The following is a 27,774-nucleotide window of genomic DNA, read 5'->3' on the forward strand; positions in this document are numbered from 1 at the left end:
AGTCCCTGTATATAAATCCTGTCCCTCTTTTATCTATTTGACGCCCCGTCACAATATATATATGAAGAAAAGAGAGTGCGACGTACGTTGTATTTGCACAGTATATTTTGCAAACATTTCGGCTGGTAGACCAGCGTTCGTCAAAGAATATATATATATATATATATATATATATATATATATATATATATATATATATATATATATATATATTGTAAGGAAGAATACGAACGCCATAGCGGGTCACGCTCTCCAGCCATTTCTAGTGGGTCGATCCCTCCTGCGCTTTCCTCGAGAAACGCCGCTCGTGCTTAGAGCTCGGACCTTCAAACAACGGACAGCCCAAACGGCTGGTGTCTAATAAACGCCTTTACAAGTGGTGGAGAGTGCTTCTGCCTACAGCGTAAATCCTGGAGCTTCGATCCCGTACCCTACGCTCTACCATGCCCGAAGACGCATCCCAGCAAGTACCACCTACCCCATCCCAGCAAGCGCCTTCCCAGTCTGTCATGTGCTCTGGTGTGCCTTGCCACAGGGACCCTGCCATCTTCAGCGGCGCGGACGAAACCGATGTGGAGGACTGGCTGACAACGTATGAGAGAGTAAGCGCTCACAACAAATGGGACGACCCCGCAAAGCTCAGCAATGTGATCTTCTATCTCGCGGGTGTAGCCAGTCTCTGGTACAGCAACCATGAGACCGATTTTCCGACGTGGTCCTTGTTCAAGACTTTGGTGGCGGTGTTTGGTCGCCCTGCGGTGCGCAAGCTGCGAGCAGAATCGCGTTTGCGCGAACGTGCACAACAGCCGGGTGAATCATTTACCAGCTACATCGAAGATGTTCTGGACTGGTGCAAAAGAGTCAACGCGACAATGTCGGAATCCGACAAAATACGAAATGTCATGAAAGGGATCGAAGACGATGCGTTCCACATGCTACTTGCTAAAAATCATCAGTCCGTGTCAGACATCATTACTCTCTGCCAAAGCTGCGAGGAGCTACGAAGGCAGCGCTCGTTGACACGTCGCCCTTCATCGCGTGACGAACACATTGCTGGTTTGACCACCATCTCCCACCAGTCCGCACTGCTTCCAGAAATGAAAGCGTTCGTTCGGGAGGAAGTTGCACGCCAGCTCTCCTTGCTAACCTTCACTCAGCCACCCCCTGTGCAACAGCCCGCAACGAATGTTATGCCCTCGCTCCGTCGCGTGATCGAGCAGGAAATCGCCGAGGTCTTGCCAGACCAGCATCAACATCTTCCTGCGGCAGCTCCGCTAAGCTACGCTGATGTCGTCGCGACGCCCCAACAGGTCCCGACGGCTGCACTACTCAGCTACGCTGAAGTCGTCGCGAGGACTCAACCACTCTCACCACGTGTGCTCTCACGCTCACCGCATGGCAGGGTCCCCATGGCAGACGCCGATCGGCCAAATACAGCTTTCGTAACACCTGACGGCACATACGAATTTAACGTAATGCCTTTTGGACTTTGTAATGCGCCCGCAACTTTTGAGCGCATGATGGACACAGTTCTGCAAGGCTTGAAGTGGCACACATGCTTGTGCTATCTTGACGACACTGTTGTTTTTGCGCCGGACTTCACAACACACCTTCAACGCCTACGGTGTGTTTTGACGTGCTTAACAAACGCTGGCCTACAACTAAACCTAAAGAATTGCCGATTTGCTGCTCGGCAGCTGGCAATCCTCGGTTACGTCGTATCCAAAGATGGGATACTCCCAGATCCAGCCAAACTTCGGGCCGTCGCCGAATTCCCAAACTCAACGTCTGTCAAAGAATTGCGCAGTTTCATTGGTCTGTGTTCGTACTTCAGACTCTTTATTCGCAATTTCGCCGCCATCTCACCCCTGACGAAAGTTCTGTCATGCAACGGGCCCCTCACTTCGTGGTCATCCCAGTGCGATGAAGCTTTCAGGAAGCTCCGGCATCTACTTACGTCTCCGCCAATTTTGCGCCACTTCGACCCGACAGCTCCTACTGAGGTGCACGCAGATGCCAGCGGCGTCGGCCTCGGTGCTGTTCTTGCCCTACGCAAACAAGGGTTTCCTGAATATGTCGTCCCTTATGCAACTCGTACGCTTACGAAAGCTGAGACAAATTACACTGTGACGGAAAAAGAATGCTTGGCCATCATCTGGGCTTTGACTAAGTTGTGGCCTTATTTATGTGGTCGTCCATTTGACGTCGTCACGGACCACCATGCACTATGTTGGCTGTCGTCCTTGAAGGACCCTTCTGGCCGTCTTGCTCGATGGGCACTTCGCCTGCAGGACTCCGATGTCCGGGTGCTGTACCGCAACGGACGCCAGCATTCTGACGCCGACGTACTCTCGCGCTCTCCCTTGCCTGACAATGCCTGCTCCTCACTATCTGAGATTATTGTTTCTTCGCTCGACCTTAACACCATCGCTCCTGAGCAATGCAAGAACCATTGAATTGCCTCCCTTATAGACTTGCTTTCTAGTTCGTCGGCACAACCAAGCACTCGCACGTTGCGTCGCCAAGCAAGTCATTTTGCCATTCGCGACAACCTGCTGCACCGACGCAATTATAACCCCGACGGGCGCCAGTGGTTGTTAGTGGTACCCCGCGGTCTGCGTTCCGAAGTATGCGCAGCTTTCCATGCTGATCCACAGTGTACACACTCCGGAGTTTTCAAGACTTACCAGCGCCTTTAACAGCGGTATTACTGGCGCGGGATGTACAGCTACGTTCACAAGTTTGTTCGCTCTTGTCCCGATTGCCAGCGCCGGAAATCTTCACCCCGCCTTTCGCCAGCCGGGCTGCAACCTTTACCTTGCCCTACCCGGCCGTTTGGACGCGTCGGCATCGATTTGTATGGGCCCCTTCCCTTGACGTCGGTTGGAAATCGCTGGGCCATTGTGGCCGTCGACCACCTGACGCGCTACGCCGAAACAGCCGCCCTACCGGCAGCTACAGCGCGCGATGTTGCCTCCTTCCTGCTTCGACGATTCATCCTGCGACATGGGCCACCTCAGAAACTACTCAGTGATCGTGGGCGTGTCTTCCTGTCCGAAGTAGTTGAAGCCATTCTCAAGGAGTGCCACGTTGTTCATCGCACAACTGCGGCGTACCACCCCCAAATCAATGGCCTTACAGAACGCTTCAACCGTACGCTCGGGGACGTGCTTGCTATGTACGTCGCCTTCGACCACACTAATTGGGACGTCATTCTGCCATTTGTAAATTACGCGTATAACACTGCCACTCAGAGCACAACTGGCTTTTCACCTTTTTTCTTACTCTATGGTCGGCAACCGTCGCACACCATCGACAATTCTACCGTACCGGCCGGATGCATCTGAATGTGCGCCCATTTCTGACACGGCAAGACATGCTGAAGAGTGCCGCGATCTCGCACGGGTCTTTACATCCAATGACCAAGAGCGGCAGAAGAGCACACGCGGTGACACCACTTCTGCACCCACCTTCCTTCCTGGAGCGCTTGTGTGGCTCTCGATTCCTTCCGCTACGCCTGGTCTCTCATCCAAACTAGTGGCCAAGTATGAGGGCCCCTACCGTATTGTCGAACGCACATCTCCCGTCAACTTCGTGATCGAACCAGTTGAACCTTCTGCGGACATGCGCCGTCGTGGACGCGACACTGTCAACGTCGAGCGCCTCAAGCCCTACTATGACCCTGTGATAGTGACCAGCTGTTAGGTCGCCCGACGGCTCCCTCTTCGCTCCCGGGGGTGACTGTAAGGAAGAATACGAACGCCATAGCGGGTCACGCTCTCCAGCCATTTCTAGTGGGTCGATCCCTCCTGCGCTTTCCTCGAGAAACGCCGCTCGTGCTTATATATAGAGCTCGGACCTTCAAACAACGGACAGCCCAAACGGGTGGTGTCAAATAAACGCCTTTACAATATATATATAAGCATGACCATATAATGCCAGCAGACAATGAAGCCAAGCATCAGATAAATTAGCTGGGGTTGAAATTGAAATGTAGAAAGTAATAAACAAAAGGGAAACGAAACATTTCTGTTTCAACCACACCTAATTTTCCCGATGCTTACCACGAATTAATCACAGCCAGTGCCCTGTCAAGCTGCGCCTGTCGACTCAGCGGCTGCTTCAGAGAACGCACCTTCTTTCACCGCGCCACATTTGCTCCGAACTTTTGTATAAAACTCGTGCAGTTATTTTCTATTTCTGTCGCTTTGATCGATTCTTAAGAAAAATCGAGGGGCGTACGAAAATTAATGTTTGGACGTCTCTCGCTTCCCTTATACTTCGCAAGATTCGCCACCGTTCAATCGGTGCTGTGGTTTCGCTCACCGACAAATGAACAACGCTGCAAAGAAAAAAGCAAGAAAGAATGAAAAAAAAAAATCACTGACCTCCTTTCTATCACGCCGCGACACGAGCAGTCTCTATTGAATTTTTGCGCTCGATCGACAACGTACCCAGGCCCGCTCGCTCCGTCGCTGATTAAAAATTTGGCATACGATGGCCAAGAAAGCAAACCGAGGCAATATATAGCGTCGCAAGCTCGTCGCATAAAAGCGGTACTGATCAAGACGTGGTCGACCGGCAAAATAAGGAAGCCAACAAAATAGGCGAAAGTAGAGCGCGTTTCTCCCAGGGGTGGTTATATATACTACGGTGACATTGTACGTGTTTGGACAGTGGGTGAAAATATGTAAGCAGACAAAGTGGCAGATTTTTAAAATTTTTTTTATGCATGAAGGGGTACGCGCCGAGGACAGCTACCGCGGCACCGTTGTAATACTCACCGTTTGTGTGCACCCCGTATCCCGTTGTATTCCGCTCAAGATTGTCCGTAAAGCCCCACAGTAGGCTTAGGGCAACGTAGTCGACAAGAGACAGACAAGCAGTGAAAGCGGATGTGTACGTTGTGTGCCCGTTTATATTGCTGCGCTATTCACGTTGTTTATTATTAATGTTATTATCATTGCCCGCGGTAGTTTGCATCAAAGAAGAGCGCAGACAAGATTGGTATATCTTTATGCAGCGCACAATTAGCGATCCGTCCTCCTCCCTTGTCTTGAGCCCGCAGCCGGATCTCGTTGCTGATTGGTCGACGCGAACGGTATAGCCTTCGCGGCACTGCACGAAGTCGGTGAGACGAAGTACACGTTAGCTCGCATCTGTGACGTCATGGCGGAGACGACCTCCTTTCAGTGTCGGCGTCTCGATCGGAACTATGTTTTGGACCGCGGAGGAATAGAATGAATGAATTGAGAAGTAATTAGTAATTAATTAATATTTATCCGTACCAGTCAGATAGGGAGTTGACTTCACAGAAATGTCAAAATAAAATAGCTTGAGCCCATCTTGGGCCCAGAGGACAAACGCAAGCATACATCATGCAGGAGCGCCACGCAGGCATAAATTATGTCACCATTCGATGACGAAATAACATTTAAGCTATTAAGGACACTAGATTCAATATGGGGGATGAAAGACCTGCAAACAAATTGCATGTTTGCAATAGCAAATAATGTAAACAAATTGAATATTAGAAAACAGGCTATTTACTACTTTTGTTAAAGTATAGCCTGAAGGCAGCGGGAGGCAAAATATGGATATTATGGGAGGCATTATATTTATGATGATATTTATTATCCACAAACCGCATTGAGACGTGGCAATGCGGTTTTGTGGGCGGAAGCGTGTACTTCCATTCATGTTCGCAGCGCGATATGAATGTTTGAGCGCATGTTTGCAAAATGTCGATTCTTTTTTCAGTTTTTTTTTTTTTCTTTTAAACATGACTGTCTCATTGTAATGCCCACCTGCTATGCTCTCAACTGAGAGTGGCGGTATTGAAAATAAATATATAAAATAAATAAATATTAGAGAAGGTATTTGCACAAAGAAAGAATTATTCGTCAACATGGGCGTTTTCACCCTTGCTCGTCTACGATGCCATTGGCGTCTGCGCGCATCTCTTTAAATGCGTTATAGACTCAGTTGATGTCCAGAGCTCGTCGCGCCTATTTCTATTCTTTCCCTATGAACTGTCATCGAGATTTGGCGCCACAAATACGAATGCAAGTTTTAGAAACCAAGTTAGCCCGCCTCACCGCTGCGCCAGCCTCGCATTGGCAGCTTTTGAGTTTAGTCATTCTAGTGTGCCTCCGAGTCACACGTCTTCTACCTCGAAGACTATGCGTGCGCCCGCTGCTTCACCACGTCACGCAGAAATCCCTGAAGCCTTTGCTCGAAAAAAAAAAAAAAGAAAGAAAGAAAGAAAAGAAAAAGCGCTGCATGAACTGCGGGCTATGCGTATCTTGTTTCTTTTGTTTAGTTTCCTAACTTTCCTTTAACGCGTCTCTAACATGCCGCTTTTGTTTTCGACGCTATCTCTCGTCATACTTGTCGTTATATGCATCTTTTTACGAGAGCACCCCCGCGCCCTTGCTACTGCGACAAGAAGAAATCCTCCGTCCGTTTTCCCGGTCCGTTTGGGGAAGGATGTGCGTCTTTTTCTCTTCCTAATTTTTTTTTTACTTGTTCGCGTTATCTCGTTTTCGCCCTAATTGATCGTAAATCCGGGCAGCCAATGGAAAGACCGAGTCGGAAAAAAGCAGCGGGCTGGCTGGCTTTGGCTTGGGTACTGTGGGAAGCGGTAAGGGGAGAGGAGGTAGGGGTGAGGGAGAAGCCGCGGCAATACGTGGAAGAAATACGGAGAAGCGGGAGCGTGGGCATATACTGAAGCACCAGCCATAAAAGGGGGCGCCGGCGCGACCAAGCACAAACGCTATATAGAGGAAGCTCGAATAACTTCGCACACGCCCGGAGAAGATGACTGGGCATAAATGTGGGTGGACGAAGCGCAGGAGGAAATATTGTCGCACGTCGTCGTCGTGCACCTTCCTCTCCTCTTCTCTCTCGGCTTTCTCTCTCTCTCTCTCTCTCTCTCTCTCTCTCTCCTATTTGCTGAGCCTTCAATCGGCCGGTTCGGGTAGGGATTGGCTTGGCGTACGTAGATGTGAATCAAAGAAGAAGGAAAAGAAAAACTTCGTGAAACATTGGGCGGATCGAAATGTGCGAGAAAGAAAAATGACATTGCAAAATCTCGCGCGCTGAAAGTTGTATGTACGGAAAAGATTACGATCGGCGGGTGGCCATTACGTTCGACACGCCGTAAAACAATGAAATATACTAATCTTGTCTGCGGGTATTTATACGGCACTATGAAAAGAACGAAAGCGAAGCGACGCGTACAATCGGAGGAAGCGGAAGAAACGAAATAAAGTAATAAATAAAGCGCGTCCGAAAACGCAGGAACTGCGCGCATACCATGCAATACAATACGGTTGGTATTATATCTGCGTTCCAACGTAAATGCGCGCATGAAATGTGACGAGCATATCGCACGGAGCTATCTATGGGTCTGGCATATTCCTGCCTTTGCTTTGCTACGGCGCTCGTGCAACCTGTGGCGCTGCAGTGGGCGACGCCACAGACATTGTGCGCCATCCTCTCCCTATAGCTATCTCTCTATGCACGTGGTATACGGCCATATGCATAAACCTAAATACCGACGCGTATCGGCGCCCCGTTCGAAACGACCGTCGTTTTCCTCGGACATATTTCGTTCCTCGCACCCTTCCACGGTCGATTCGATGCTTTCTTTCTTCAATTCTTTCTTTATCGCTTGTTTCCTTTTCGTTTCCTAGCATTTCTAGCTTGTTACTTTTTTCTGTTGTTTCTTTCTTTCCTTCCCATACGTTGCCGGCTCGGCGCAGCGTTGACGACATCGGAAGATAGCGACGACGGCGGATCGCTACGGCTCATTTGCCTCGTGGGGGCTCCACCCTCTCCGCCGGCGATACGAAGGAGCGATGTCTTGTCCTCACTCGATACATCGTCATTCTGTTCGAAGCTGCGGGCGCGAAGAGAAGACGCGGGAACGCGGCGCGCATATGCGGCCGTCGGTGGCGGCGCCTCACAAAATACCGAGACAGGGAATCATTTCTCCATCTGCGACGACGTGCAATGGAAATAGATAGTCGCTCGGCGCGGGGCCCACCGCCGCCACGTTCCTCGGCGTGCCTGCTTCTTTTTTTTTTTTTTTACGCAGGCTTCACCCTCTCTCTCTCCCTCTCTTATAGTCTATCCCAATACATTCGCTTCTCTTACGGCCCCCTTTATGTGTTCACGCCCCTCTGTTTTATTTCTTATTCCTCCATTCACCTCAACCCGTGTCCCAGTTTCTGTCCCTTTCCTCCCCCCTCTCTCTTTATAATGATTATTTCACTCTCCTCTTTCTGAACGACTTGAAATGCGCGCTACGTTCGAAAGCGATTTGATGTCGCCTCCGTGTCTTGCAAGACTTTCATCGTGAATGCGGCACCGCTTCTGCTTCTTACTGCGGGGCGCCCCTCCGACGAGCGCCAGTCTAATTGCAGCTTCTAGAATAAGAAGGGGGCAAAAAAGAGAGAGAGAGAGAGAGAGAAAGAAGAAAAGTAATCATTTCTGTCTTTGGAAGCGGGCTCCTAATGTGCCTGCTTTTAAGGAGGCGCCGGGGTTCATCTGTGGAATGCAAGCATTCGCGTTTCTTCCTTTTTTATTTTTATCCCCCCCCCCCCCTTCATTTCTTTAGTGCCCGTCCTTTATCGGAGTTCGTCCGGCACGTTCCTTTCTGGTTCCGCGAGCTACGACAAATAAGGTGAGGAGCACGTGCTGTGGTATGGTCGTCGCGTGAGAGAAAACAAGCGGTGGAATAAAATCGCAGCTCGAACGGCCGTGACGTTTAAATCTTCAAGCGCTGAAAGGGTTTTGCTGCCCCTGTTCTTGTTTTTGTCCCGCATTAAAAAAAAAAAAGTTCAAGAAACTAAGGAGGGTGGGAAAGAGCAGTAAGAACGATGGGAGACAGCTTTTAGGAGGAAATGGAAGCAAGGCTCGAGCCTAATCAACGAGCAGAAATTTGTTTTTTAATGCATACTGTTCAAAGCGCTCCGACGGTTGCTTTAGCGTTTCTGTCGTCTATGAAATTTGGGAATCCATAAGTGAACGGGGGGACGCGAATGAAATTTTGCTTCTGTCCGTGAGACGTGACTAACGTTAAAACTTCAAAAACATTAGCGCGCGGAAGTTTATTTGAGATCAGGTTTCCCATACAGGTACTCAAAGAATCGAATTGATCTGAAGATAAATGATATTCACATTAAAGTGCAGTATTTTGTTCCATGTCGCGTTTACATATGAGTCAGGCATCTCGCAAATTAAGTGAGCGCTCTAGCAAGAAAATAATGCGCCCACTCTGCAACGAACTGTGTCCTCAGAACTGTCTAAAGCTGGTGAAATCAGTGAGAACATCTAGCGATCATCTTTCGTTTTACACAGCCTGGTGCTTCTTGGTCTTCTGCGTTTTTTTTTTTTCACATTTCATATTCTAGTTCGTTTTTCTAAGTTTCGGCTGCTCCTCTTCTTAACGTGTCCCCGAAGATTTCACTCGGCCCAACGAACGTACATGGCTTCCTTATTCTGGGCCAACGAACATTGAATGTCAATAAATTCAGCCACCGCAGAAGACGTGCCCGTTAATCAGCAGTGCGTATGCCTTTGCCTACTCTCATGTGACGCCTCATAATTCCCCAAAGAGCACATCTAGGCTAGCTTCACTCGATTAAGTGTTCAGGTTCAAGTGTTGGGTTCGAGTGGCGGCCTGTCCGCATCCGGAGATTCTTAGCTAGCTCTGATGCGCAGCAGGTCTGGCCGCCGTTTCGGTCAGGCGTTCCACAGCCACCTGAGAACCGAGGGACATGAAAGAATTGAGAGAAAAGCAAAGGAAAGAAAGGATGTTAAGGGAGGATATCTCCAGTTGACTACTCTGTACTGGAAAGGGAAAAAGGGGGTACAGAGGATGAGGGAAAGTAAAGGGAAACTATTAACAGACTAACAGTGAAATTGCGGACGAAGGCAAGACAGGTGACAAAACGGTCATCTTTGATGCCTTTGTCCGCAATTGTGCTGTTAATCTTTCGGTGTGTCCTACCAACTAGCCCAAACAAGCACGCTACTTAACTGGAGATCTGCGTGTGCGGGCGCTATCATACAGTCTGTGAAGGCGGCACAAACACAGTGTCAATGTGCAACGGAGACACACAACGCCGCATGGTACACTGTCGCAATTTGTCGCACAATCTAGTATCTCTTAGGTAATGCAAATGTGCATTTACATCGTGCCGCGCTATTGCCCCTGTAGGCCAGTTTCCAATAATTTTTATTTTTTGTGGAGTGGGCACTCGGCCAGCCGGTCTAGCGCAGATGAGAGCGCTGCCCTTCGCTGCTGGAAACGAGGACACTCGCAAATAAGGTGCGCGATGATTTCGCTGCACCCGCCATAGTCACAAAGTGGGCGGCTCACCATTCCGATAACAAAGGAGTGCGCATTCGAAAATGCTTTTGCAAGCCATCGATGCGCTAGAAGGGTGCACTGTGCGGAACACGGAGCTGTAAATTAGGATACAGCGCACGAAGGTCCACGTTTGTATATGCGAATGAACTCTGCCAACTTTTGCCGTATCATGCGGTCATCGGTTCCCAACGCGTCGAAAGGGCTTGGCTTCGGTGGCGTGATTCTCAACATGCCCGTTGTAAGAATTGGTCCGCCTGCATCATCCCTCATTTCCTTCATCCTCTCAACATATTCCTGCTCCTTCCTCTTTCTTCCACAATGAACGAAGAACAGCGTTTGTTCGTTCGTTCGCTCGCTTGTTTTTTTTTTTCCTGTTTTTTTTTTTCTTTCAACTGTTCGCCTATTTCAAGACGGCCTTATTACGTTTTGTTTCTGCTGGGGAAAAGGCTATTCATAACCCTTAGAAACCACTGAGTGTATGCGCAAACGGCTAAACCGAAAACCCGCCGCGGTGGCTCAGTCAGCTAAGGCGTTGCGCTGCTGAGCACGAGATCGCGGGATCGAATCCCGGCCGCGGCTGCCGCATTTCGATGGAGGCGAAATGCAAAAACGCCCGCGTGCTTGCGTTGTAGTGCACGTTAAATAACTCCAGGTGGTCAAAATTAATCCGGAGCCCTCCACTACAGCGTGCCTCATAATCATAACTGCTTTTGGCACGTAAAACCCCAGAAAGAAGAAGAAACCGAAAAGCGTTCATGAGAGCTGGCTTCTCCGCACCAAGGAAGCTTGTGCGGAGAAGCTCTCTTCTGCGAGTTCATTCGTTTCGCGGCTCATTGCATCACTGGGACATCAGATGACTTGCGTCCGCAAAGGAGGTCTGGGCTCCGTGATGATGGTGATGTTTATGATGACGATGATAATGATTGGAGAGTGCAAATAGTATGACAAATGAGCCCAGTTTATCACGCCGTTACCGTGCTTTAGGGTTATTGAAGATTCTTTAAATGACGCGTACGAAGTGTCAATGACCACCGAATGCGTACCTTTGTGACGTCTTGTCCATTCACACTGCAGTACTTGCGAATTAATAGCAATTCAACATGCGTACCTTCCAATTTGTGAACTCTACAGTTCGTAAAATTCACGAAGAAATAGCACGATGAACAAAGGACACGACACAAGTGCTATCGCGCTATTCTTTGCTAGTATTGAATAGCAACTCCCCCACCATGCAGTATTTGTAAATTTCCGCGGGGGAAAGAGGGGAGGTAATGAGGGGAGAGGGAGATAGCAGGCTTTTTTTTTTCTTTTTGAAAACTTGACTTGAGGAGAGCACACGTCTGAGACCAGCAAATAATGACGAGCAACAAACTGTTTCTAGATCACGGTGACTTTCTCGGTGACATTGCAGTTGCCAATTTCGCCTACTTCAAGAACTTCTCTGTATAAGCTTGCGCTATCCATCTTGCATCTTTCACCGTCAGAAACTTGCAACGGAAGGCACGTGCGATATGTTTTCGCTAAGAGATGTTTTCACATTTATTTATTTATTTATTTATTTATTTATTTATTTATTTATTTATTTATTTATTGCGCTGTTTGGTCTCAGAAGCTTTTGTGGCACAAACGAAAATGTCCTACGATTATGACACTCCCTAATACGAAATTTGAGGGCAGCTGTATACGTGTTTTCATTTCGCAATATATTGAAGCAAATAATAAATTTGAGACCTAAATCACCGCACCGACTGGCAGTGGGCCAGTGCCGTCTGTGCCTTCGCAGAGGGAGGGGCAGTGTGGGAAGGCTAGCATGATGAGCGGCATCAGAGCCAGCTGCGGAAAAAGACGACGACGAACGCGCGAACAGTGGCACGAGCGCGTTCGCGCGCCTACGCCGAGGGACGCCAACGAGCGGGCTGCGGTAGAAGACGACGACGAACGCGCGAACAGTGGCACGAGCGCGTTCGCGTGGTTACGCCGAGGGACGCCAACGAGCGGGCTGCGGTAGAAGACGACGACGAACGCGCGAACAGTGGCACGAGCGCGTTCGCGCCCCTGCGCCGAGGGACGCCATCGAGCGGGTTGCGGTAGAAGACGACGACGAACGCGCGAACAGTGGCACGAGCGCGTTCGCGTGGTTACTCCGAGGGACTCCAACGAGCGGGCTGCGGTAGAAGACGACGAACGCGCGAACAGTGGCACGAGCGCGTTCGCGTGGTTACGCCGAGGAACGCCAACGAGCGCGCTGTGGTAGAAGACGACGAACGCGCGAACAGTGGCACGAGCGCGTTCGCGTGGTTACGCCGAGGAACGCCAACGAGCGGGCTGCGGTAGAAGACGACGACGAACGCGCGAACAGTGGCACGAGCGCGTTCGCGTGGTTACGCCGAGGGACGCCAACGAGCGGGCTGCGGTAGAAGACGACGACGAACGCGCGAACAGTGGCACGAGCGCGTTCGCGTGGTTACGCCGAGGGACGCCAACGAGCGGGCTGCGGTAGAAGACGACGACGAACGCGCGAACAGTGGCACGAGCGCGTTCGCGTGGTTACGCCGAGGGACGCCGATGAGCCAGCTGCGGTAGAAGACGACGACGAACGCGCGAACAGTGGCACGAGCGCGTTCGCGCGGTTACGCCGAGGGATGCCAACGAGCGGGCTGCGGTAGAAGACGACGACGAACGCGCGAACAGTGGCATGAGCGCGTTCGCGTGGTTACGCCGAGGGACGCCGATGAGCCAGCTGCGGAAGAAGACGACTACGAACGCGCGAGCAGTGGCACGAGCTCGTTCGCGCGGTTACGCCGACGCTCAACCAATGCCTTCTTTAAAAGATGCCTGCCGCGTGAGCCGAGAAGCTAGTTTCCTGCCCCTCTCCTCTTCCCACCTCTCCACTACGGTCGGCTCCGAGTGCTAGTTGCGGCGGCTGCTCCAAAAAGTTGTCGCAGTTTCACCTGAAAGGCGAAGCATCAATTGCGACAGCAAATTTGTAGAGAGCTATACGGAGTAATGATAGTAGCTTTATCAGCTGTATTAACTTGGACATGCAGCAGCACCGGCCACACGCAGAACTTGTCGACGCCGTCGGCGTTTTGCCCGCGTTCGCACAAAATGCGTGCGGCGTTGGTGACTGTTGCCGGAGCCTCTGATATAAATAGGCACTTTGTGCCGCAGCTAACCGTCGCCTCCGTTCCCTCCCCTCCTCCCCCCCATGGCCTTTCGCGCGTCGGAAGAAGGCGCGTTTGCTCTACATGTATGGTGATTGTAAAGGAGGAAAGAGACGCCTACTTCTGCAGCCCTTAAGGGAGCACGGCGCAGAACGCGCGTTTGTTCTCCGCCGTGCGTTCACTCCCCGTGAAAGCGCGCGTCCCTCGCGCCCTTTCACTCGCACATACAGCGTTCGGCGGCTATATAGCGCTAACCTTTCCCTTTCCCTCAAGAACCACTTATCATCATCGCGCGGCGACGATTTCATCTCTATTGACGTCATACAGAACCTCACGGCGACGCCGACGGCAGAAATCTGCTTTGAAGTGTCCATATAACTGCTATCGCAATAACATGATATAGCGGTGTCTGTTGCGATCCCGGAGGCAGGACCCGCGGTCTCTCGTCATGCCATTGGTCGAGCGCGCGCCAGCCTTGTAATCGTCACTTCAATTCAATTCGTGCTAACGCGTATACTCAACGCGCTCCAGAAGGCATTTTGGCAAGCCCCAGGAAGCGTTCGTTGAAAATGTCTTACTGGCTCAGTCAGCTAAGGCGTTGCGCTACTGAGCACTAGATCGCGGGATCGAATCCCGGCCGCGGCGGCCGCATTTCGATGGAGGCGAAATGCAAAAACGCCCGTGTGCTTGCGTTGTAGTGCACGTTAAAGAACCCCAGGTGGTCAAAATTAATTCGGAGTCCTCCACTACGGCGTGCCTCATAATCAGAAGTGGTTTTGGCACGTAAAGCCCCAGAAAGAAGAAGAAATGGCTTACACTTAATGTAGCGTTTGGAATTTACCAGCTAACTTTGTCGATAGCGATAATCGCTGCTGGTGATGGACAACTTGAACTCGGCGATTGTGCGTCGCTCAGAGGCGTGCTCGACAAAAGCCAGTGTTTTATTGTTTGCTGGTACATTCCAAACGCTACATTAATTGTAAGACATTTTCTTCTTCTTTCTGGGGTTTTACGTGCCGAAACCAGTTCTGGTTGTGAAGGTACGCCGTAAGTAGAGGGCTCCGAATTAATGTTGACCACCTGGGGTTCTTTAACGTGCACTACAACGCAAGCACACGGGCGTTTTTTGCATTTCGCCTCCATCGAAATGCGGCCGCCGCGGCCGGGATTCGATCCCGCGATCTCGTGCTCAGCAGCGCAACGCCTTAGCTGACTGAGCCAGTAAGACATATTCAACGAACGCTTCCTGGGCCTTGCCATAATGCCTATAGCGATTTGAAAATATTTCACTCTTCGCTCTGTCCTCTGGTATACCACTCTATATCTTATAAATTGTTAATACCATGCGGTATTGAAGGCGCCTCCTGGGACCATCAATATTCGCCTGAAAGGCGAAACATTGATTGCGATAGCAAATTATTAGACAGCTGTGCGCAGCAATTTTAGTACTTTTATCAGCTGTATAAACTGCTGTAAACATTCGCTTACTAACGAAATTAACAAGTACGGTGCCATATGTGCACAGGCTAACCTGAAGACATCTCACTGAATTACCGCGGACACTCGTGTCAGAACGCTGACGTGATGAAGAGCGGAAGCAGCAGCGAGCGAATTCTCCCTTCGTGCGGCCTCTCGCTTCGACACGAAGCCATCAGCTCTCTCGCTTTGGCTAGCCTACGAACCCATCACAGATTACCTTTAAGATAGGATGCGTGCAGTCGTGTCGCAGTAGAAGCGGCAACACGCGCTACCATAATTAATCATTTCCTCCACTTTGAATTTGTTTTTTGTTTTCATATGGCAGACAGATTGCTGCCTCTTTGATTCTGATGTCTCTATTGTTAAGTAAATATTCATATAAAAATAATAAATAATACTAATTTTACCTTTATTACCTTTAAAAGCCGCGGCTGCGCTACTGGGCGCTCGACGAACCCCGGCTGCTGTCGACTGGCGACAAATTTTACCTTTACTATTTTCCTTACTACTACTACTACTACTACTACTACTACTACTACTACTACTACTACTACTACTACTACTACTACTACTACTACTACTACTACTACTATTATTATTATTTCTTCCATTTTCGTTCTACCGTCCGCTTCTTGGCCAACCTTCTGTCGTGGATATGTGACAATATTTGTAATCATCACCATGGTGCGTCATCATCATCGCGGTCGAGAGAAAAAGAAGGAAGCATCCGCACGAAGGCAAGCGCGCTCGCCTCGCACGAGACGAAGCATCTAAGCCTCGGCAGAAGCAGCAGTAAAGCGCCATGCTCGTTCGGGCCCGCGAGTCCCGGTCCAGCGCTGCGAGGGCCGAACAGGTCGTCGGACACGCGGCGCCCGTTTCCCACGCAGTTCGCGCGACGACCGAGTGTCGCACTGCTGCGATCCACGAAGGCGTTGCTCGCGCGACGACCGAGGCGCTGCGACCCGCGGTAGCGCCGCCGCGACCCGAGGTTGCGGTTGCGTCCGACGGCGTCGGTGGCGGCGGCACTCCGGCCACGGGTCTCCTGCTGGTGCCGGGCTCCCAGCGTTGGGAGGGTCTCCGCTACCTCGTCTACTGGGGCCTCGTCTCGGGGCTGCTGGTGCTCGTGCTGGGCCTGGTGGGCTTCATCAGCCTGCCGGCCGTTCGGTGGGCGCCCTGGGAGTGGGGCTTCGGGGGCGCCGGATCGGCATCCGACTCCGCGGAAGGAGGCGACCCCGCGGCCAGGGTCGTCCCTCGCGGCGGCCCCCCGTTGGCGCAGCCGGCGCGAAGGGCGGCTCCGCGGAGGCTCAAGCTGCAGGACGCACCCAGGGTACACGCCACGTTCGAGGCTGGGCGCGTGCCAGACGCGCAGTTGCGCGCAGGATAAGGGGTCGACGCCTTTGAAACACGCGGAAGACTTATAGCGTCTGGTCTTCAGACGCTTCACAAACGAGTGTTGTCATCTGATATTATTATTATCATTAGTAGTAGTAGTAGTAGTAGTAGTAGTAGTAGTAGTAGTAGTAGTAGTAGTAGTAGTAGTAGTAGTAGTAGTAGTTGTGCTGTATTATTAGCGATTGTTTGTACATGTAGCGCGTATTAGACAACAAACGTCAGTCGATAGAGTGCTAGGTATATTTCAATTTAAGAGGAAAGCATGGATTTGGATACGGCGCTGTGAAGAGAAAACCGGTAACTTATGAAGCAGAAAGCTGACACCTACCTGATCTCATGTTGGCAACCAACGCTGCTATTGTATTAAACCCGATTGGCCGTAGAAGTGGTCTATTGGATATCATATGGGAAGGGAAACGCCGTCTCGGTGACAATGTCCGTACGGTACGTATGCGAGTCCAATCACTGGTGTACGGTGACCACTGTCGGCGTAGGGCAAGAATAAGCGATCTCTGTGAAGAGGTGTATTTGCCCTTCGGTGCTGTTAATGTTATGATGATGATGCGGCAGCAAGACACGCGAGTGATCGACCGTGACCCCGCAACCGCGCGCTCGCCAGGGCGCCGGACCGGAGCGCGGTGCGGCGGCGTGCTCGACCCCGGCGTGCGCCGAGCAGGCGTCTCGCATCCAGGCCGAGCTGGAGTACTCGGTGGACCCGTGCGTGGACTTCTACCACTTCGTGTGCTCGCGCTGGATCCAGCGGCACCCGCGCGGCGGCTCGGTCGACCAGCTCCAGCTGGAGTCCTACTCGAGCCGCCTGGCCGACCTGCTCGAGAGGCCCTCGGAGCACGTGCCCGAGATGCAGCGCTTCTTCGCGAACTGCCTGCGGCCGCAGGAGAACCTCTTCTCCGAGATTCGCGCCACCTTCTTCTACCTGCTCGGATTCCAGGTATCTTCTGAGGGCGCGCCCGCTGTCTGCACCGTGGACAGGGGGGCAGATATACATTAGGGACAGGGTGAATTCTGTTGCAACAGTCTGCTGCAGCAAAAGTTCCAGATATGATTCAGCACATTGTAACGGGTGCCAATATACTTACCCACGATAACTGTAGGGAATGCCCACCGGCCGGAATCGCCGGGTTTTGATGCTGATGGGAGGGGTAACTGGTCGGCGGTCGAGATAAGCAAGATAAACGTTAGAGTAGTGGTGTAAAAGAAAAGCATTGAAGATATGCAGTCGGGGTCGTTACAGCCTTATGTATTGCGCTTACAATTTTAATTAAGAAAAATATAACATTGGTAAATGCTAGATTGCACTAGGTGTAAAACTTGATTAGCTCGTGTAGGCTAGGTGTCTACTTGTCGCCGCCCCGCTTCAGAGGGTGATGAAGCGGAAGCTTGGCGAGTTGATGATTCAATATCGACATGACCGCACAGTCGAAAGCCGAGGACGGAAGAAAGGACACAATACAGAGGGGATTGGTTATAGAAATCATCGCCAATTCGAACAGCTGGCCGTCACGGGCTCCAAGAGTAAGCTCGAAAGCGACCACTCGAATGCATCGTTAGACAGCTCAGAAGGAATGTCTTGCGAGCGTGACTAATATTGACCCTTTTCGCGGCGCTCCCGTGGGCGCTGCCATATTTGATCACGTGGTGACGCGTCCATTGCTTGCCTCAGCCGCCTCCGTTGCCTCCGCGTTTACAATGCACGCGCGTGACGCCGGCGCGGCGCAGCAAACCTCTGTTTCGACGCGTATCGTAGACGGTGACTACGTGCACGACACGAAGCTTTGGCCACAGCTTTAGAGGACATGTAAGTGCTTTCAGAGCTTATTACGCCTTGTCCAAACGGCGTGAGCAGCGTATACGGCGCTTTTGCTAAAAGCGGAGCTAGAAATGTATTCCAAGCTGTCCAAACTTTCCGCTTATGAATTAAATCGGCATCAGTGTGCTCTGCGTTCTTTATTTGGCAAACATTTTGAACCAGCGGCTTGTTATATTTCTGACTCAGTAAGGTTTCTCGGTGCGGCCGCTATCTGATTGTTTATTTTCAGCGTAATCACACGCGGGTATGCTCTGCTGCGATAAATTTGTTCTTGCTGCGCACAAAGCTTGGAATTTAAATGTTCCGTACTTTGTGGTAGCCCGTAGCAAAGACGTATTATCGCTAGTCCCTCGCTTACTGTGTGGACCGTCACGAAACATTCAGGTTCCAGCGTTCGTGTCTTGTCGGTGTAGTCGCCGTCACTCATGCTCCGGCACATTGATTCAAGTGTGCGCCTATTCACTCACACGTTGGCGATAGGGTGGGCGTAAGTGTTCGCGCGAGTAAGGGTGGATGTGTGTAGATAACGTGCGAGAAACTTACAATGCCAGTAAGTGGCGTTACTTCATCGTGTAACGAGCGGTACTCACTCCCAAGTGCCCACGTTCCGTAGTTGAAGTCCTTTCTTTGGAGGTTAGCTATACAACGCAGGTGGATGAATTATATTTCTTTATCCTCGACGAAAGCCGTGCATCGCGAAGGGCGGCCAACACAGGCAGTCCTTATGCAGCAGCTGCGACACAGGTTGATTCAATTCATTAATATGTGAATCACTATTTTTGCAGCGAACTACCGCACACGTCTTCTCTTTATCGTTACACATTTTGCAGTATGAATTGGGCACAGTGCGTTAGCGCACACCCAGTTGCATTTTCGGCAGCTGATCCCACAGTAGGAGGGTAGACGCAGTAATGATTTCGTGTTCGTGCGCATTCGCTGAGGCAACGTATGGCGTGCCGCCGAAAGCGCCATCTCGTTCCTCTAGAGCTAACTGCTCCGCGAAAAGGGTCAATAACATGGCGAACGGAGCAGACGACAAAACAATAGTTAAACAAACGGGACAGATTCTTTGTCTCTCATTCCGTGGTCTGCGCTTTCACCGCGTGTTGAAAGAAAACCAACGAGCCCAGCTTCAAGCTCTCGGGGACTAATTCGCCGGCACTTCAGAAAGTGCATATGAGCCACACCCATCGCCAGCTGCGCGTAATTAAGTGTCCCGCGCAACTCGACCGGCGCATGCGACAGGACTGGCCGTACCTGAGCTCCGCGGCGTCGTTCCTGCCACCGGACGAGGTGTCCTCCAAGATCGGCGCCGTGTTTCGCGAGCTGGGCGTCGAGTCGCTCTTCCGATTCACGGTGGCGCCCGACCCGGACAAGCCGCGGCTGCGCTACTGGGCGCTCGACGAACCCCGGCTGCTGTCGACCGGCGACGAAGAGGACGGCGCCTGGATGGATGGCGCCTTCAAGGCAAGGCTGACGCGCCGCCGCGATACGTCTGAACGATCGAGCGTCGCTCTGTTTTTGCAACATACGCCTGCTTTCGCGTTATTACAATACATCCGGTGTGGCAGTTGCGTATTGTTGGCCCCTCTAATTTCTGCTCAGATATGTCAACCTTCAGCCTGACAGTAAATATTCAATATCCAAAATCGGGCGGATACAGCTGGAAAGTACATCATTATAAATCATAATTGTATTTAACGTGCGCGCATTTTGACGTACAACACTAAAATACGCACACACACGCAAAACAATACTAATAGCACAGAACGGATGCTGAATATCAACTAATGTTCAACAGCTGATGTTCACTGCGCGTCCTGTGTTATCATTCTTCAGCTCCGTCAATATTTCAAAGTACTCAAACCAACAAGCCCAGTTTTCTGCCTTTACTAAATTGTGCCTATGAAAGGCTCGCGAATCATGGACAAAAAAATAACAAGAAATATATGGCTTGTCCATGCTTGGGGCGAGAAAGACTCCTCTAGCCGGAATCGCACAGCAAATGTCTCACTCTAGGCGGACGTCTGAAGTATTCCATCACAGAACCATCGGTTTACCATTATTAACGGCTTCTTACCTTCTGGACTCCTTATTGAGCAGGCATAGTGAGAGCCCCATCACGGATTTTCGTGTGCCTGTTGTCCTGGGCACAAAGTGCTTAACGTAGTTGAGTCATCGAGACGTTTTCCGATGTCAGTGCGCGTAATCGTTCGCTGTGCGTCCTTCGAACAATCAATCCAATTTGTGCAAAGCCCGTCCCATCTATTTGAGCGGTAAGAACTGCGAGGCATTAAGGATAAAAGACTCCCCACCCAAGCAAATGCACGATGCCTCGGTGACGAGCGCGCTCTTCGTCCCACCCGAAGGCGCTGCTGGACTTTACGGCAAGTTCTCGGACACCAACGTGTCTCGGCTGGAGCACGAGCTGAGCGCGCTGATGGAGCGGCCCGAGCTCGACCCCCTGGCGCTGTCTCGGTGCAAGACCATGGCCCTGGTCGACCTGCCGGCCATCGACTACCTGCGCTGGGCGCCCATGCTGCGCAGCGCCTTCGGCACCGACGACATCTTCCCACAGGTTGCCACCGCCTACACACGCGAGTTTATTATACTTTACGACGGCGACCGTTTTATTTGGAGCGAAGCTTTCTTTGCGCTTTTCTCGGGGTTTGGCGTTCGCCGTCGTTTCCACGCCGGATATATATATATATATCGTCTTTGTTTCACGCACACACACCTACCTCTCGTCAACATTGTTCCCTCGACAAGCATTATACGTCCTCGTGACGCAGGCTGCAGTTTTTTATTCTTCGCCGTCGCTACAGCGCGGTAATACACAACAAGTGAAAAGTTGCACCGCCCATGCACCCGTTACAGATGGCGGACCATCGAAACTGAAATGTGCGGCCCCGGCATGAGCTACACGTGATTTCTTTCTTTCCGTCCTTGTTTGTTTCTTTCTTTCTTGTCCCTGGCTCATACCCGCATATCCAATACGTGTATGCGCCACACGTGATTTTATTATCGTTAATCGTGACGTAACTGACAAGCATGTGATGTTATTAATTTCATGACCTATCAGTCGTGTAAGTCACATTCGTACCCTTCCATGCCAATTGAGGTATATAACAAGCGAACGAGACGTGAATTTTCGATAGTTTTACAATAGGGTTATTTCCGCGTGTGGGCATATGCAGCTTAGCTGTAAAAGGTGACATAGTTGATTGCTTACTTTATTTATGTATTCGGCACCGAAATCGACATAGTTTAATTCACTGATCAATCGATTGGGTTTGTCCTCTCAAAGCAACGCAGCAGCTCTAAAAGACTCTTTATAATGGTGCGGGGGTGACCGCTTAAGACTGGTTTGGCGTTTTGCAACTAACTCGCGACGCACCTAGGAAATGTCCACGATTTGCCGTTCCCCCGAAAGGTGCTCGTGAAAGTTGGCTCCTCCTCTATATGAGTGCTTTAGTGGCGAAGACCGCTTTAACGACCGATGTATATTGCGATCTTGCCGGTATATATATCGACAAGTTTTCCGTGGATACGGGAGGCGTCGCTTTTTCACAAGGTGCCCGCGAGCCAGGTTTTAATCCCGGTTCCTTCGATTGCGAGAAGGCGTTCAAGTGATTGCGCCGCCACGGCAATGGACTACTCGCCAGCGCCGAGAGGATCTGATGCCTCGCAACGCAGCGTGCCGTGTGCCGACGACGATGAATGTGACCAGAGTTGCGATTTGCGCTTGTTGGTTCATCGGGTCAAGGCGAGTTTTTTCAGCGCAAACACCACAAGGACGCGGCACATAGGACACACCGCGTGTGTCCTACCTGTGCCTCGGCGTGTCTTTGTTTCTGCGTTAGAAGCTCGCCTTGACTGATTGCCACGTCCAGTAGCCGGCAGTTGTGCGACAAATCTGGCATTGTAGTCGTGTTGAAAGATGCGTCTCGCACATAAGCACGCTCGGCCGTTACCTTGGAACGCTTTAACTTCAGGTTATGGCCGTGAACCCTCGGTTTAAAATCGTTGCCAATCGGTAGCATTCTGCCTTTTAACTTCGACGCCAGCCATTTGCATGCGCAGTACAGCAAGGAACTCAGCGTATAACCACTGTTTGTCTGCGGCTGCATTTCGAATATGCAGGAACCCTCGCTTTTATGGACCACCACATTGCGTAAATTTGCGTGTCAGACTTGGTTCCGAGAAGGGTCTTCGTGTGTCCTTTCGCGGATTTTCTTACTCGTTCAGATTTGGCGATGGTGTCGTCGTTACTCTGTAGTACGTAACTTTTTCCCGCTTTCGGGTATTGCGACGAATGCGCGCTACAGTGCTCGCTGCGGGGCTTTCGGTATAAGCCCTCGGCCTGCAGTAGCCCGAGCTCACGTTGGGGCCGAGTCGTAAAAGTTTATGGCCGGCAGGGACGCATTCCTGGATAAACACTCGCAGCTTGCGCCTGTCTTTACGACAAGCGGCTCTGGGACACACAATCTTACTAAATGCGAGGCTGCATTACGGCTAGAGTTGCACCCGCGTAATACTTCGCGTTTTCCTTTCCGTCGCTAGTTCCGCGGTCCTTAGTTTCTTCGTGTAACGTTAAGATAACGGAACACGTCCGTATGGATTAGAGAGCAAATGAGTGCAGCTAAAATAAAAAGAAAGAAGTGGAGTATGGCAGAACTTTTAGTGCGTAGAGCAGATAACCGGTGGTCTATTAAATTGCGAGTAAGAGAACGGATGACAAGGAGATAGAAGCGCTGTGAGGGACGGCAGAGAATTAGTGGTGCTATAAAGTTAGAAAGCTTTCACAGGCATACGATGAAGGGCCTTACTCAAGGGATGGGAGTAAGGGCGCTGAGAGAGAGAGAGGTGATTCAGGCTAAGGGGTGAGCCTCCCTGCTCCCCTAAAGTATCGCAGGAGTGAAAGAGAGACAAATGAGGATCGAGATGAAAGTGTTTGGGGGATATAAACAAGGTAGTGGTGGAGAATTAATAGGGAGGTCGTGGTAGAAAAAAATAGAAGGGAAAATGTGGGCAGGGAAAGTGGAATAGGAGGATAGGAGACGGGCCTCGATGCAGGATTCATTAAATTAACATACATGCAAATGTATCCTTCTCACCTTGACTTTTTTTCATATTGAAGTCAGTTGAGGTGAGTCTCAATGAGGGAGTCATTCGTTCCGCAGTAGACGTAAATTATGTTGATGATGAATACACTATCTGTTACGTCTGATTGTATGTTAGTTTCTGTTTCGGTGAAAGCCGCCTCCGCTTCGGAGTGCAGGCCATATTGACCCATGCGACGACGCGATGTTCCGATGGCGAATGCGATTGAATGCCAACCTTAGGGCTCTATGCCTGATACAGGGCTGAGCTGCCTTTATTTGTCACGTTGATCACATGACGTCTTCTGACAACAGGCACCGCGCTATCCTATTTGAAGAATTTCTGCATCAGGCTGCCGCTCGTAAAGGTTTACTAGGAAGTGAACTGCAGAAAGTATAAGGTTAAGTTCGTTGATTCCTTGCAGAACAGCGGAATACTATCCAAGCGTAGTGTCAGAGTGCGGGATGGATAGAAAATTACTGCTCTTGTACTAGGAAACAGTTCTAGTACAGAATATGCTTCTGCGACAGCAAAGTGATAGCTCTTTCCGAGAGTGGGGGCCTGCTATAAGACAGAAAAAAAAGTCTGAAAAACTAACTACTGCTGGTGACACCTCCTTAATGTTCCAGCAACATCTCACCGTGGCGTAATGAATTTGTGACAGCGTCTACCCCGGTCTCGTCAGATTCTTACAACAATGTTAAGGAACCGTTGCATTACAAGCGGTTCCTTAACCTAAAACTTTTGCTGCGCAGAATCTGCGTAAAACTGGAAATGCGTACTTCGAAATTCGTGACCTCATAGTGACGTACCGGCGCTAATGTTTCGGCGCGATATCCATGCGAAGTTTGGGGACTCAAAGCGCCGGGTTTGCAAAATGAATGCAAAAATTCATATAAAAGAATGCAAAAGGGCTACAAAAGAACGCAAGCAGATTGTTGCGCAAAATCTAATTCTCTCCTGTTAACAAACAGCCCCAGTATATTCGAGTCGATATCGGCCACGAATGCGCAACTCGAACGAATGATGCATGCTAGCACACATATTTCTCGCGTGCGACTTGACGCGTCCGCCGGTGGCGTCGCCCCAGGACCTGATCAAGCTCGCGTGCCCCGGCTACGTGCTGGGCCTGTTCAACCGGGGCTCTCTGCCGCGCGTCACCGACCTGCTCAACTACGTGCTGTTCCGCATCGTGGCCGCGCTCAGCCCGTTCATGGCCAACGCGACGCTGCGCGATGCCACGTCGCGCGCCTACGCCACCCCGGGCTCGGCGGCGGCGCCGCTGACGCCCCGACAGCTGTGCGTGCGCCTGCTTGACCGGTTCGAGCCCGCGGTGCCCATGTACCTGGCGGCCAACATGTCGCTCGCCTACTTGGGCGCCGAGGGAGACGTCCAGGACCTTCTCGAGGGACATCTGCAGGCACGTAAATGATGCTCTGTGTACGGACTGGCCTTATCGTGGTACAGGAGACGCCCACCTTTCGGTCGGTGGCAGCTACGTGTAGCCTCGTGCGTTTAATACCTTTAGTTGAATTCATTCGGCACGTGCGTACCCAAGTCCACTGATGAGCATGGAGGTGCAGGTCGAACTCCAAAATTGAGAACGCGACCCTATAGAGAATGCGATCCGAGGGCCATGAATTTGTTGGCGTAACATTACAGACTACAGCCGTCTCCTTGCGACACGTCCTCTGCTCGCTGCCGTTGACGTGCTGCGCTGTTATTGCGAGAACTTGGCTCGTTGCACTGGCTACCTGTTGGTCGAAGATGTGGTCCTGAAGAGGGACTACGTCGAGGTACGCTTCTGCGTGTGACGTAGGAGGCCTCAGACCTCTGCATCTCGGATTTCACATCGCGAAGTGCACGTCATCCGTGCGTGCTTAATGTCAGATGTCCAGGAGCGAGGGTCAGTTCGGAACCGAGGAAACCACCCGTTAGTATATTCAGCTTGAGGGAGCCACGTCGCCCAACTTGAGCGCGGCGCGGTTCCCGCTCGCTCGCTTCAGGTGGTCTTCGAGAAGTACGTGGACGAGTTCTTCAAGTCCACGGGCGAGTTCCGGACGTCGGCGCTGCAGGCGCTGCGCGACATGGGCTGGGACCTGGTGCGGCCGTCGGCCATCGAGGACGAGTCGTTCCGGCGCCAGTACCTGGACGGCCTGTACACCAACATGCCCATGTCGCCGCTAGCCTACTTCTACTACTTCTGGCTCAAGAAGTCCGTGTCGCGCCAGCGCCGAGGATTCGGCGTGTCGCCCTCGTCGGCCAGCGGCGGCCGGGAGCAGCAGTTGTGGAGCGGCTGGTCGGGCGGCTTCCTGTCCGCCTACCCCCGACTGGCGCCGCCCTTCCACCGGCTCGAGATCCCGCTGCCGGTCTTCAACATGGCTCTCGGCGACGACCCCTCCGTGCGGCACCTGCAGATACCGCGCGTGGCCCCCCGCGTGTACGCCGCCCTGCTGCGCTTTCTCTACCACAGCGCGCTCAACGCCAACGGCAACCTGACCGAGGCCACCGAAGACGCGACCGCCATGTTCCAGCGCGTGCGCGCCTGCGTCGAAGAGCAGTACGCGCCGCTCAGGTCGCCCTCGACGAGCGGCGCCGAAACCGACGCGGGTTCCGCGACTTCGTCGTCGTCGGTGCAGGACATGCTGGACGTCTTGTCCCTGGTGCCGGCGTTCGAGGCGTACCGCGCGTACCTGACCGCCGACTTCCGGCTGCAGACGGCTGCCGACCTGAACAGTCGACAGCTGTTCTTCGTCTACTACGCGGCGTCGCACTGCGCCGACGAGACGGCGGCCCCGCGACACGGTCGCAGCCCGGCGAGGCTTCGGGTGAACGGGCCTCTGCGGAACATGCCCGAATTCGCGGACGCCTTCAAGTGCCCCGTCGGTTCGTTCATGAACCCGACCAAAGTGTGCGCCCTGTGAGGCTGTCTTTGCCTCGTTGGCAGTTTGCGCGCAAGTCGTTTCGCATTTTTTTTCTCTTCTAGTTTGTGTTGACGGGTGTCTACGTGAAAATTTCGTGCATTATGACACCGTGTTCTAAGAAGACTGAATGTTTGTATCTTTCCCTCTTTGTGTATTATGTTTTGGATACTTCTCGGCGCTCATTTCGCCTGCGGTTCTTTCGATTGCGCTGAAACTGAAACTGCAGAATTCGCGCGTTGTGCTGATGTATTTGGAGCGCCTAGTGCGAGGAGATACTTCCAGCAGGAAGCTGGACTTGTTCCGGATCAGTTCTTTTTTCTTCCTTCTCTCAGTTCCGCCCTTCGTAAACTGCCGCGCTTCCTTTCGTGGGTTTCCGGAAATTGCTTCCCTGCCATGTTCCGGCCGCGAGAACCCAGCTAACTTAGATGCGTTATCCTTTGCGTCTGTTTTCATCAAGAGACCGAATTTCGCGCGAAATGAGGTTTCTTGACGATAGAGCGCGCCAGATCGGTTGTCTAAAAGTGACGCATTCGTGCACGCATAGATGTGCCGACTCGTCGGTTATGGTCTAGCGCGCTCCATCTCCTGTGTCACATACTGCATTTGCTGTTGATAGATGATACATGTCGGGAACGGCGCTCCTATAGTGTTTATTGCTCGTATTGTTCGCTGAATAAAGCGCTTGCGTTTCCTACTACAGGGGATTTCGTGCGGGCCTGTAAGACACGCTAAATCAGTTAAAGACTAACGTTATTTTGAAACTGCGCTTTCGTCAATTTACTGGTACACTTTTTTTTTTAGGTTTGCCCGCGAGGTAAGGCAAAGGGATGGCTTAAACCTCCTGGCTAGGCCTTTCCTTGCTGGGGCAGCAGAGGTAGCGAAATTTGCAAGTTACAAAAGCAGTTTGTAAAACATACATTTCATAACTACATACAAAATATTTTAAGCACACTGCAGAAAACAAGTAGCTTGTAAAATAACATACGAACGAGTTAATACATCACTAATATAAAAGTAACATTTAAATTACATCACTAATGCAAAAACCAAGCATCCTTAACACTGAAGAATTCACGATTGCATTAACATTTATGCAACAGATCTAGATCACAAGAAAGAAACATGTTCACTATGAAGTGTTTAAACTGGAGATTAGAATGTTCACTATGAAGACTTTAAATTGGCGAATAGATCTACAATCTCTAGCGACATCAACAATGTTAGGGTACGTATTAGATTATTACGCATGGTTTCATATTCGATAGTTTGCATGCCGTAGTTTGTCCTGGGTTTCTTCGCTACTATTGAGGTGTGGTGTAAGCTGTATCCTGCGTTTCTACTGAGGTACCGGTTTGAAAATGTCTCAAATTTGCTGGAGTTGTTGGATTTTTCGGAGGAAATAAAGGCAAACTTTGCATTGTGACTGAGTAAATGTTCTTGAAACTTGCTAAGTTCGGTCTTTGGCTCTTTTAGAATACAATGCAGTCGTTGTGCAGATCCCCG

At 51.1% G+C, this 27,774-nt stretch overlaps 2 protein-coding genes across 3 annotated transcripts in view; one reads left to right on the forward strand and one right to left on the reverse strand.

The window, feature by feature from the left end:
• Nucleotides 1–27,774, reverse strand: part of LOC119456414 (putative deoxyribonuclease TATDN2) — a 362,817-nt gene that overhangs the window by 212,618 nt on the left and 122,425 nt on the right. The gene's annotated exons all lie outside the window — the stretch shown is intronic.
• The window catches only part of LOC119455274 (LHFPL tetraspan subfamily member 2a protein), a 130,253-nt gene that overhangs the window by 84,627 nt on the left and 17,852 nt on the right, over nucleotides 1–27,774 (forward strand). Inside the window, exon 2 of one of the 2 annotated variants that reach the window (XM_049668677.1) lies at nucleotides 25,354–26,499. The exons of the other annotated variant lie outside the window; for it this stretch is intronic. Coding sequence (XP_049524634.1) covers nucleotides 25,435–26,271 — 837 coding nt within the window. The 5' untranslated portion in view covers nucleotides 25,354–25,434 and the 3' untranslated portion in view covers nucleotides 26,272–26,499. Of the gene's footprint in view, nucleotides 1–25,353; nucleotides 26,500–27,774 lie in introns of those variants that run through there. 2 annotated transcript variants of the gene reach the window in all.

The sequence above is a fragment of the Dermacentor silvarum genome, chromosome 6, assembly GCF_013339745.2.
Source record: "Dermacentor silvarum isolate Dsil-2018 chromosome 6, BIME_Dsil_1.4, whole genome shotgun sequence".
Classification (NCBI taxonomy): Eukaryota; Metazoa; Arthropoda; class Arachnida; order Ixodida; family Ixodidae; genus Dermacentor; species Dermacentor silvarum.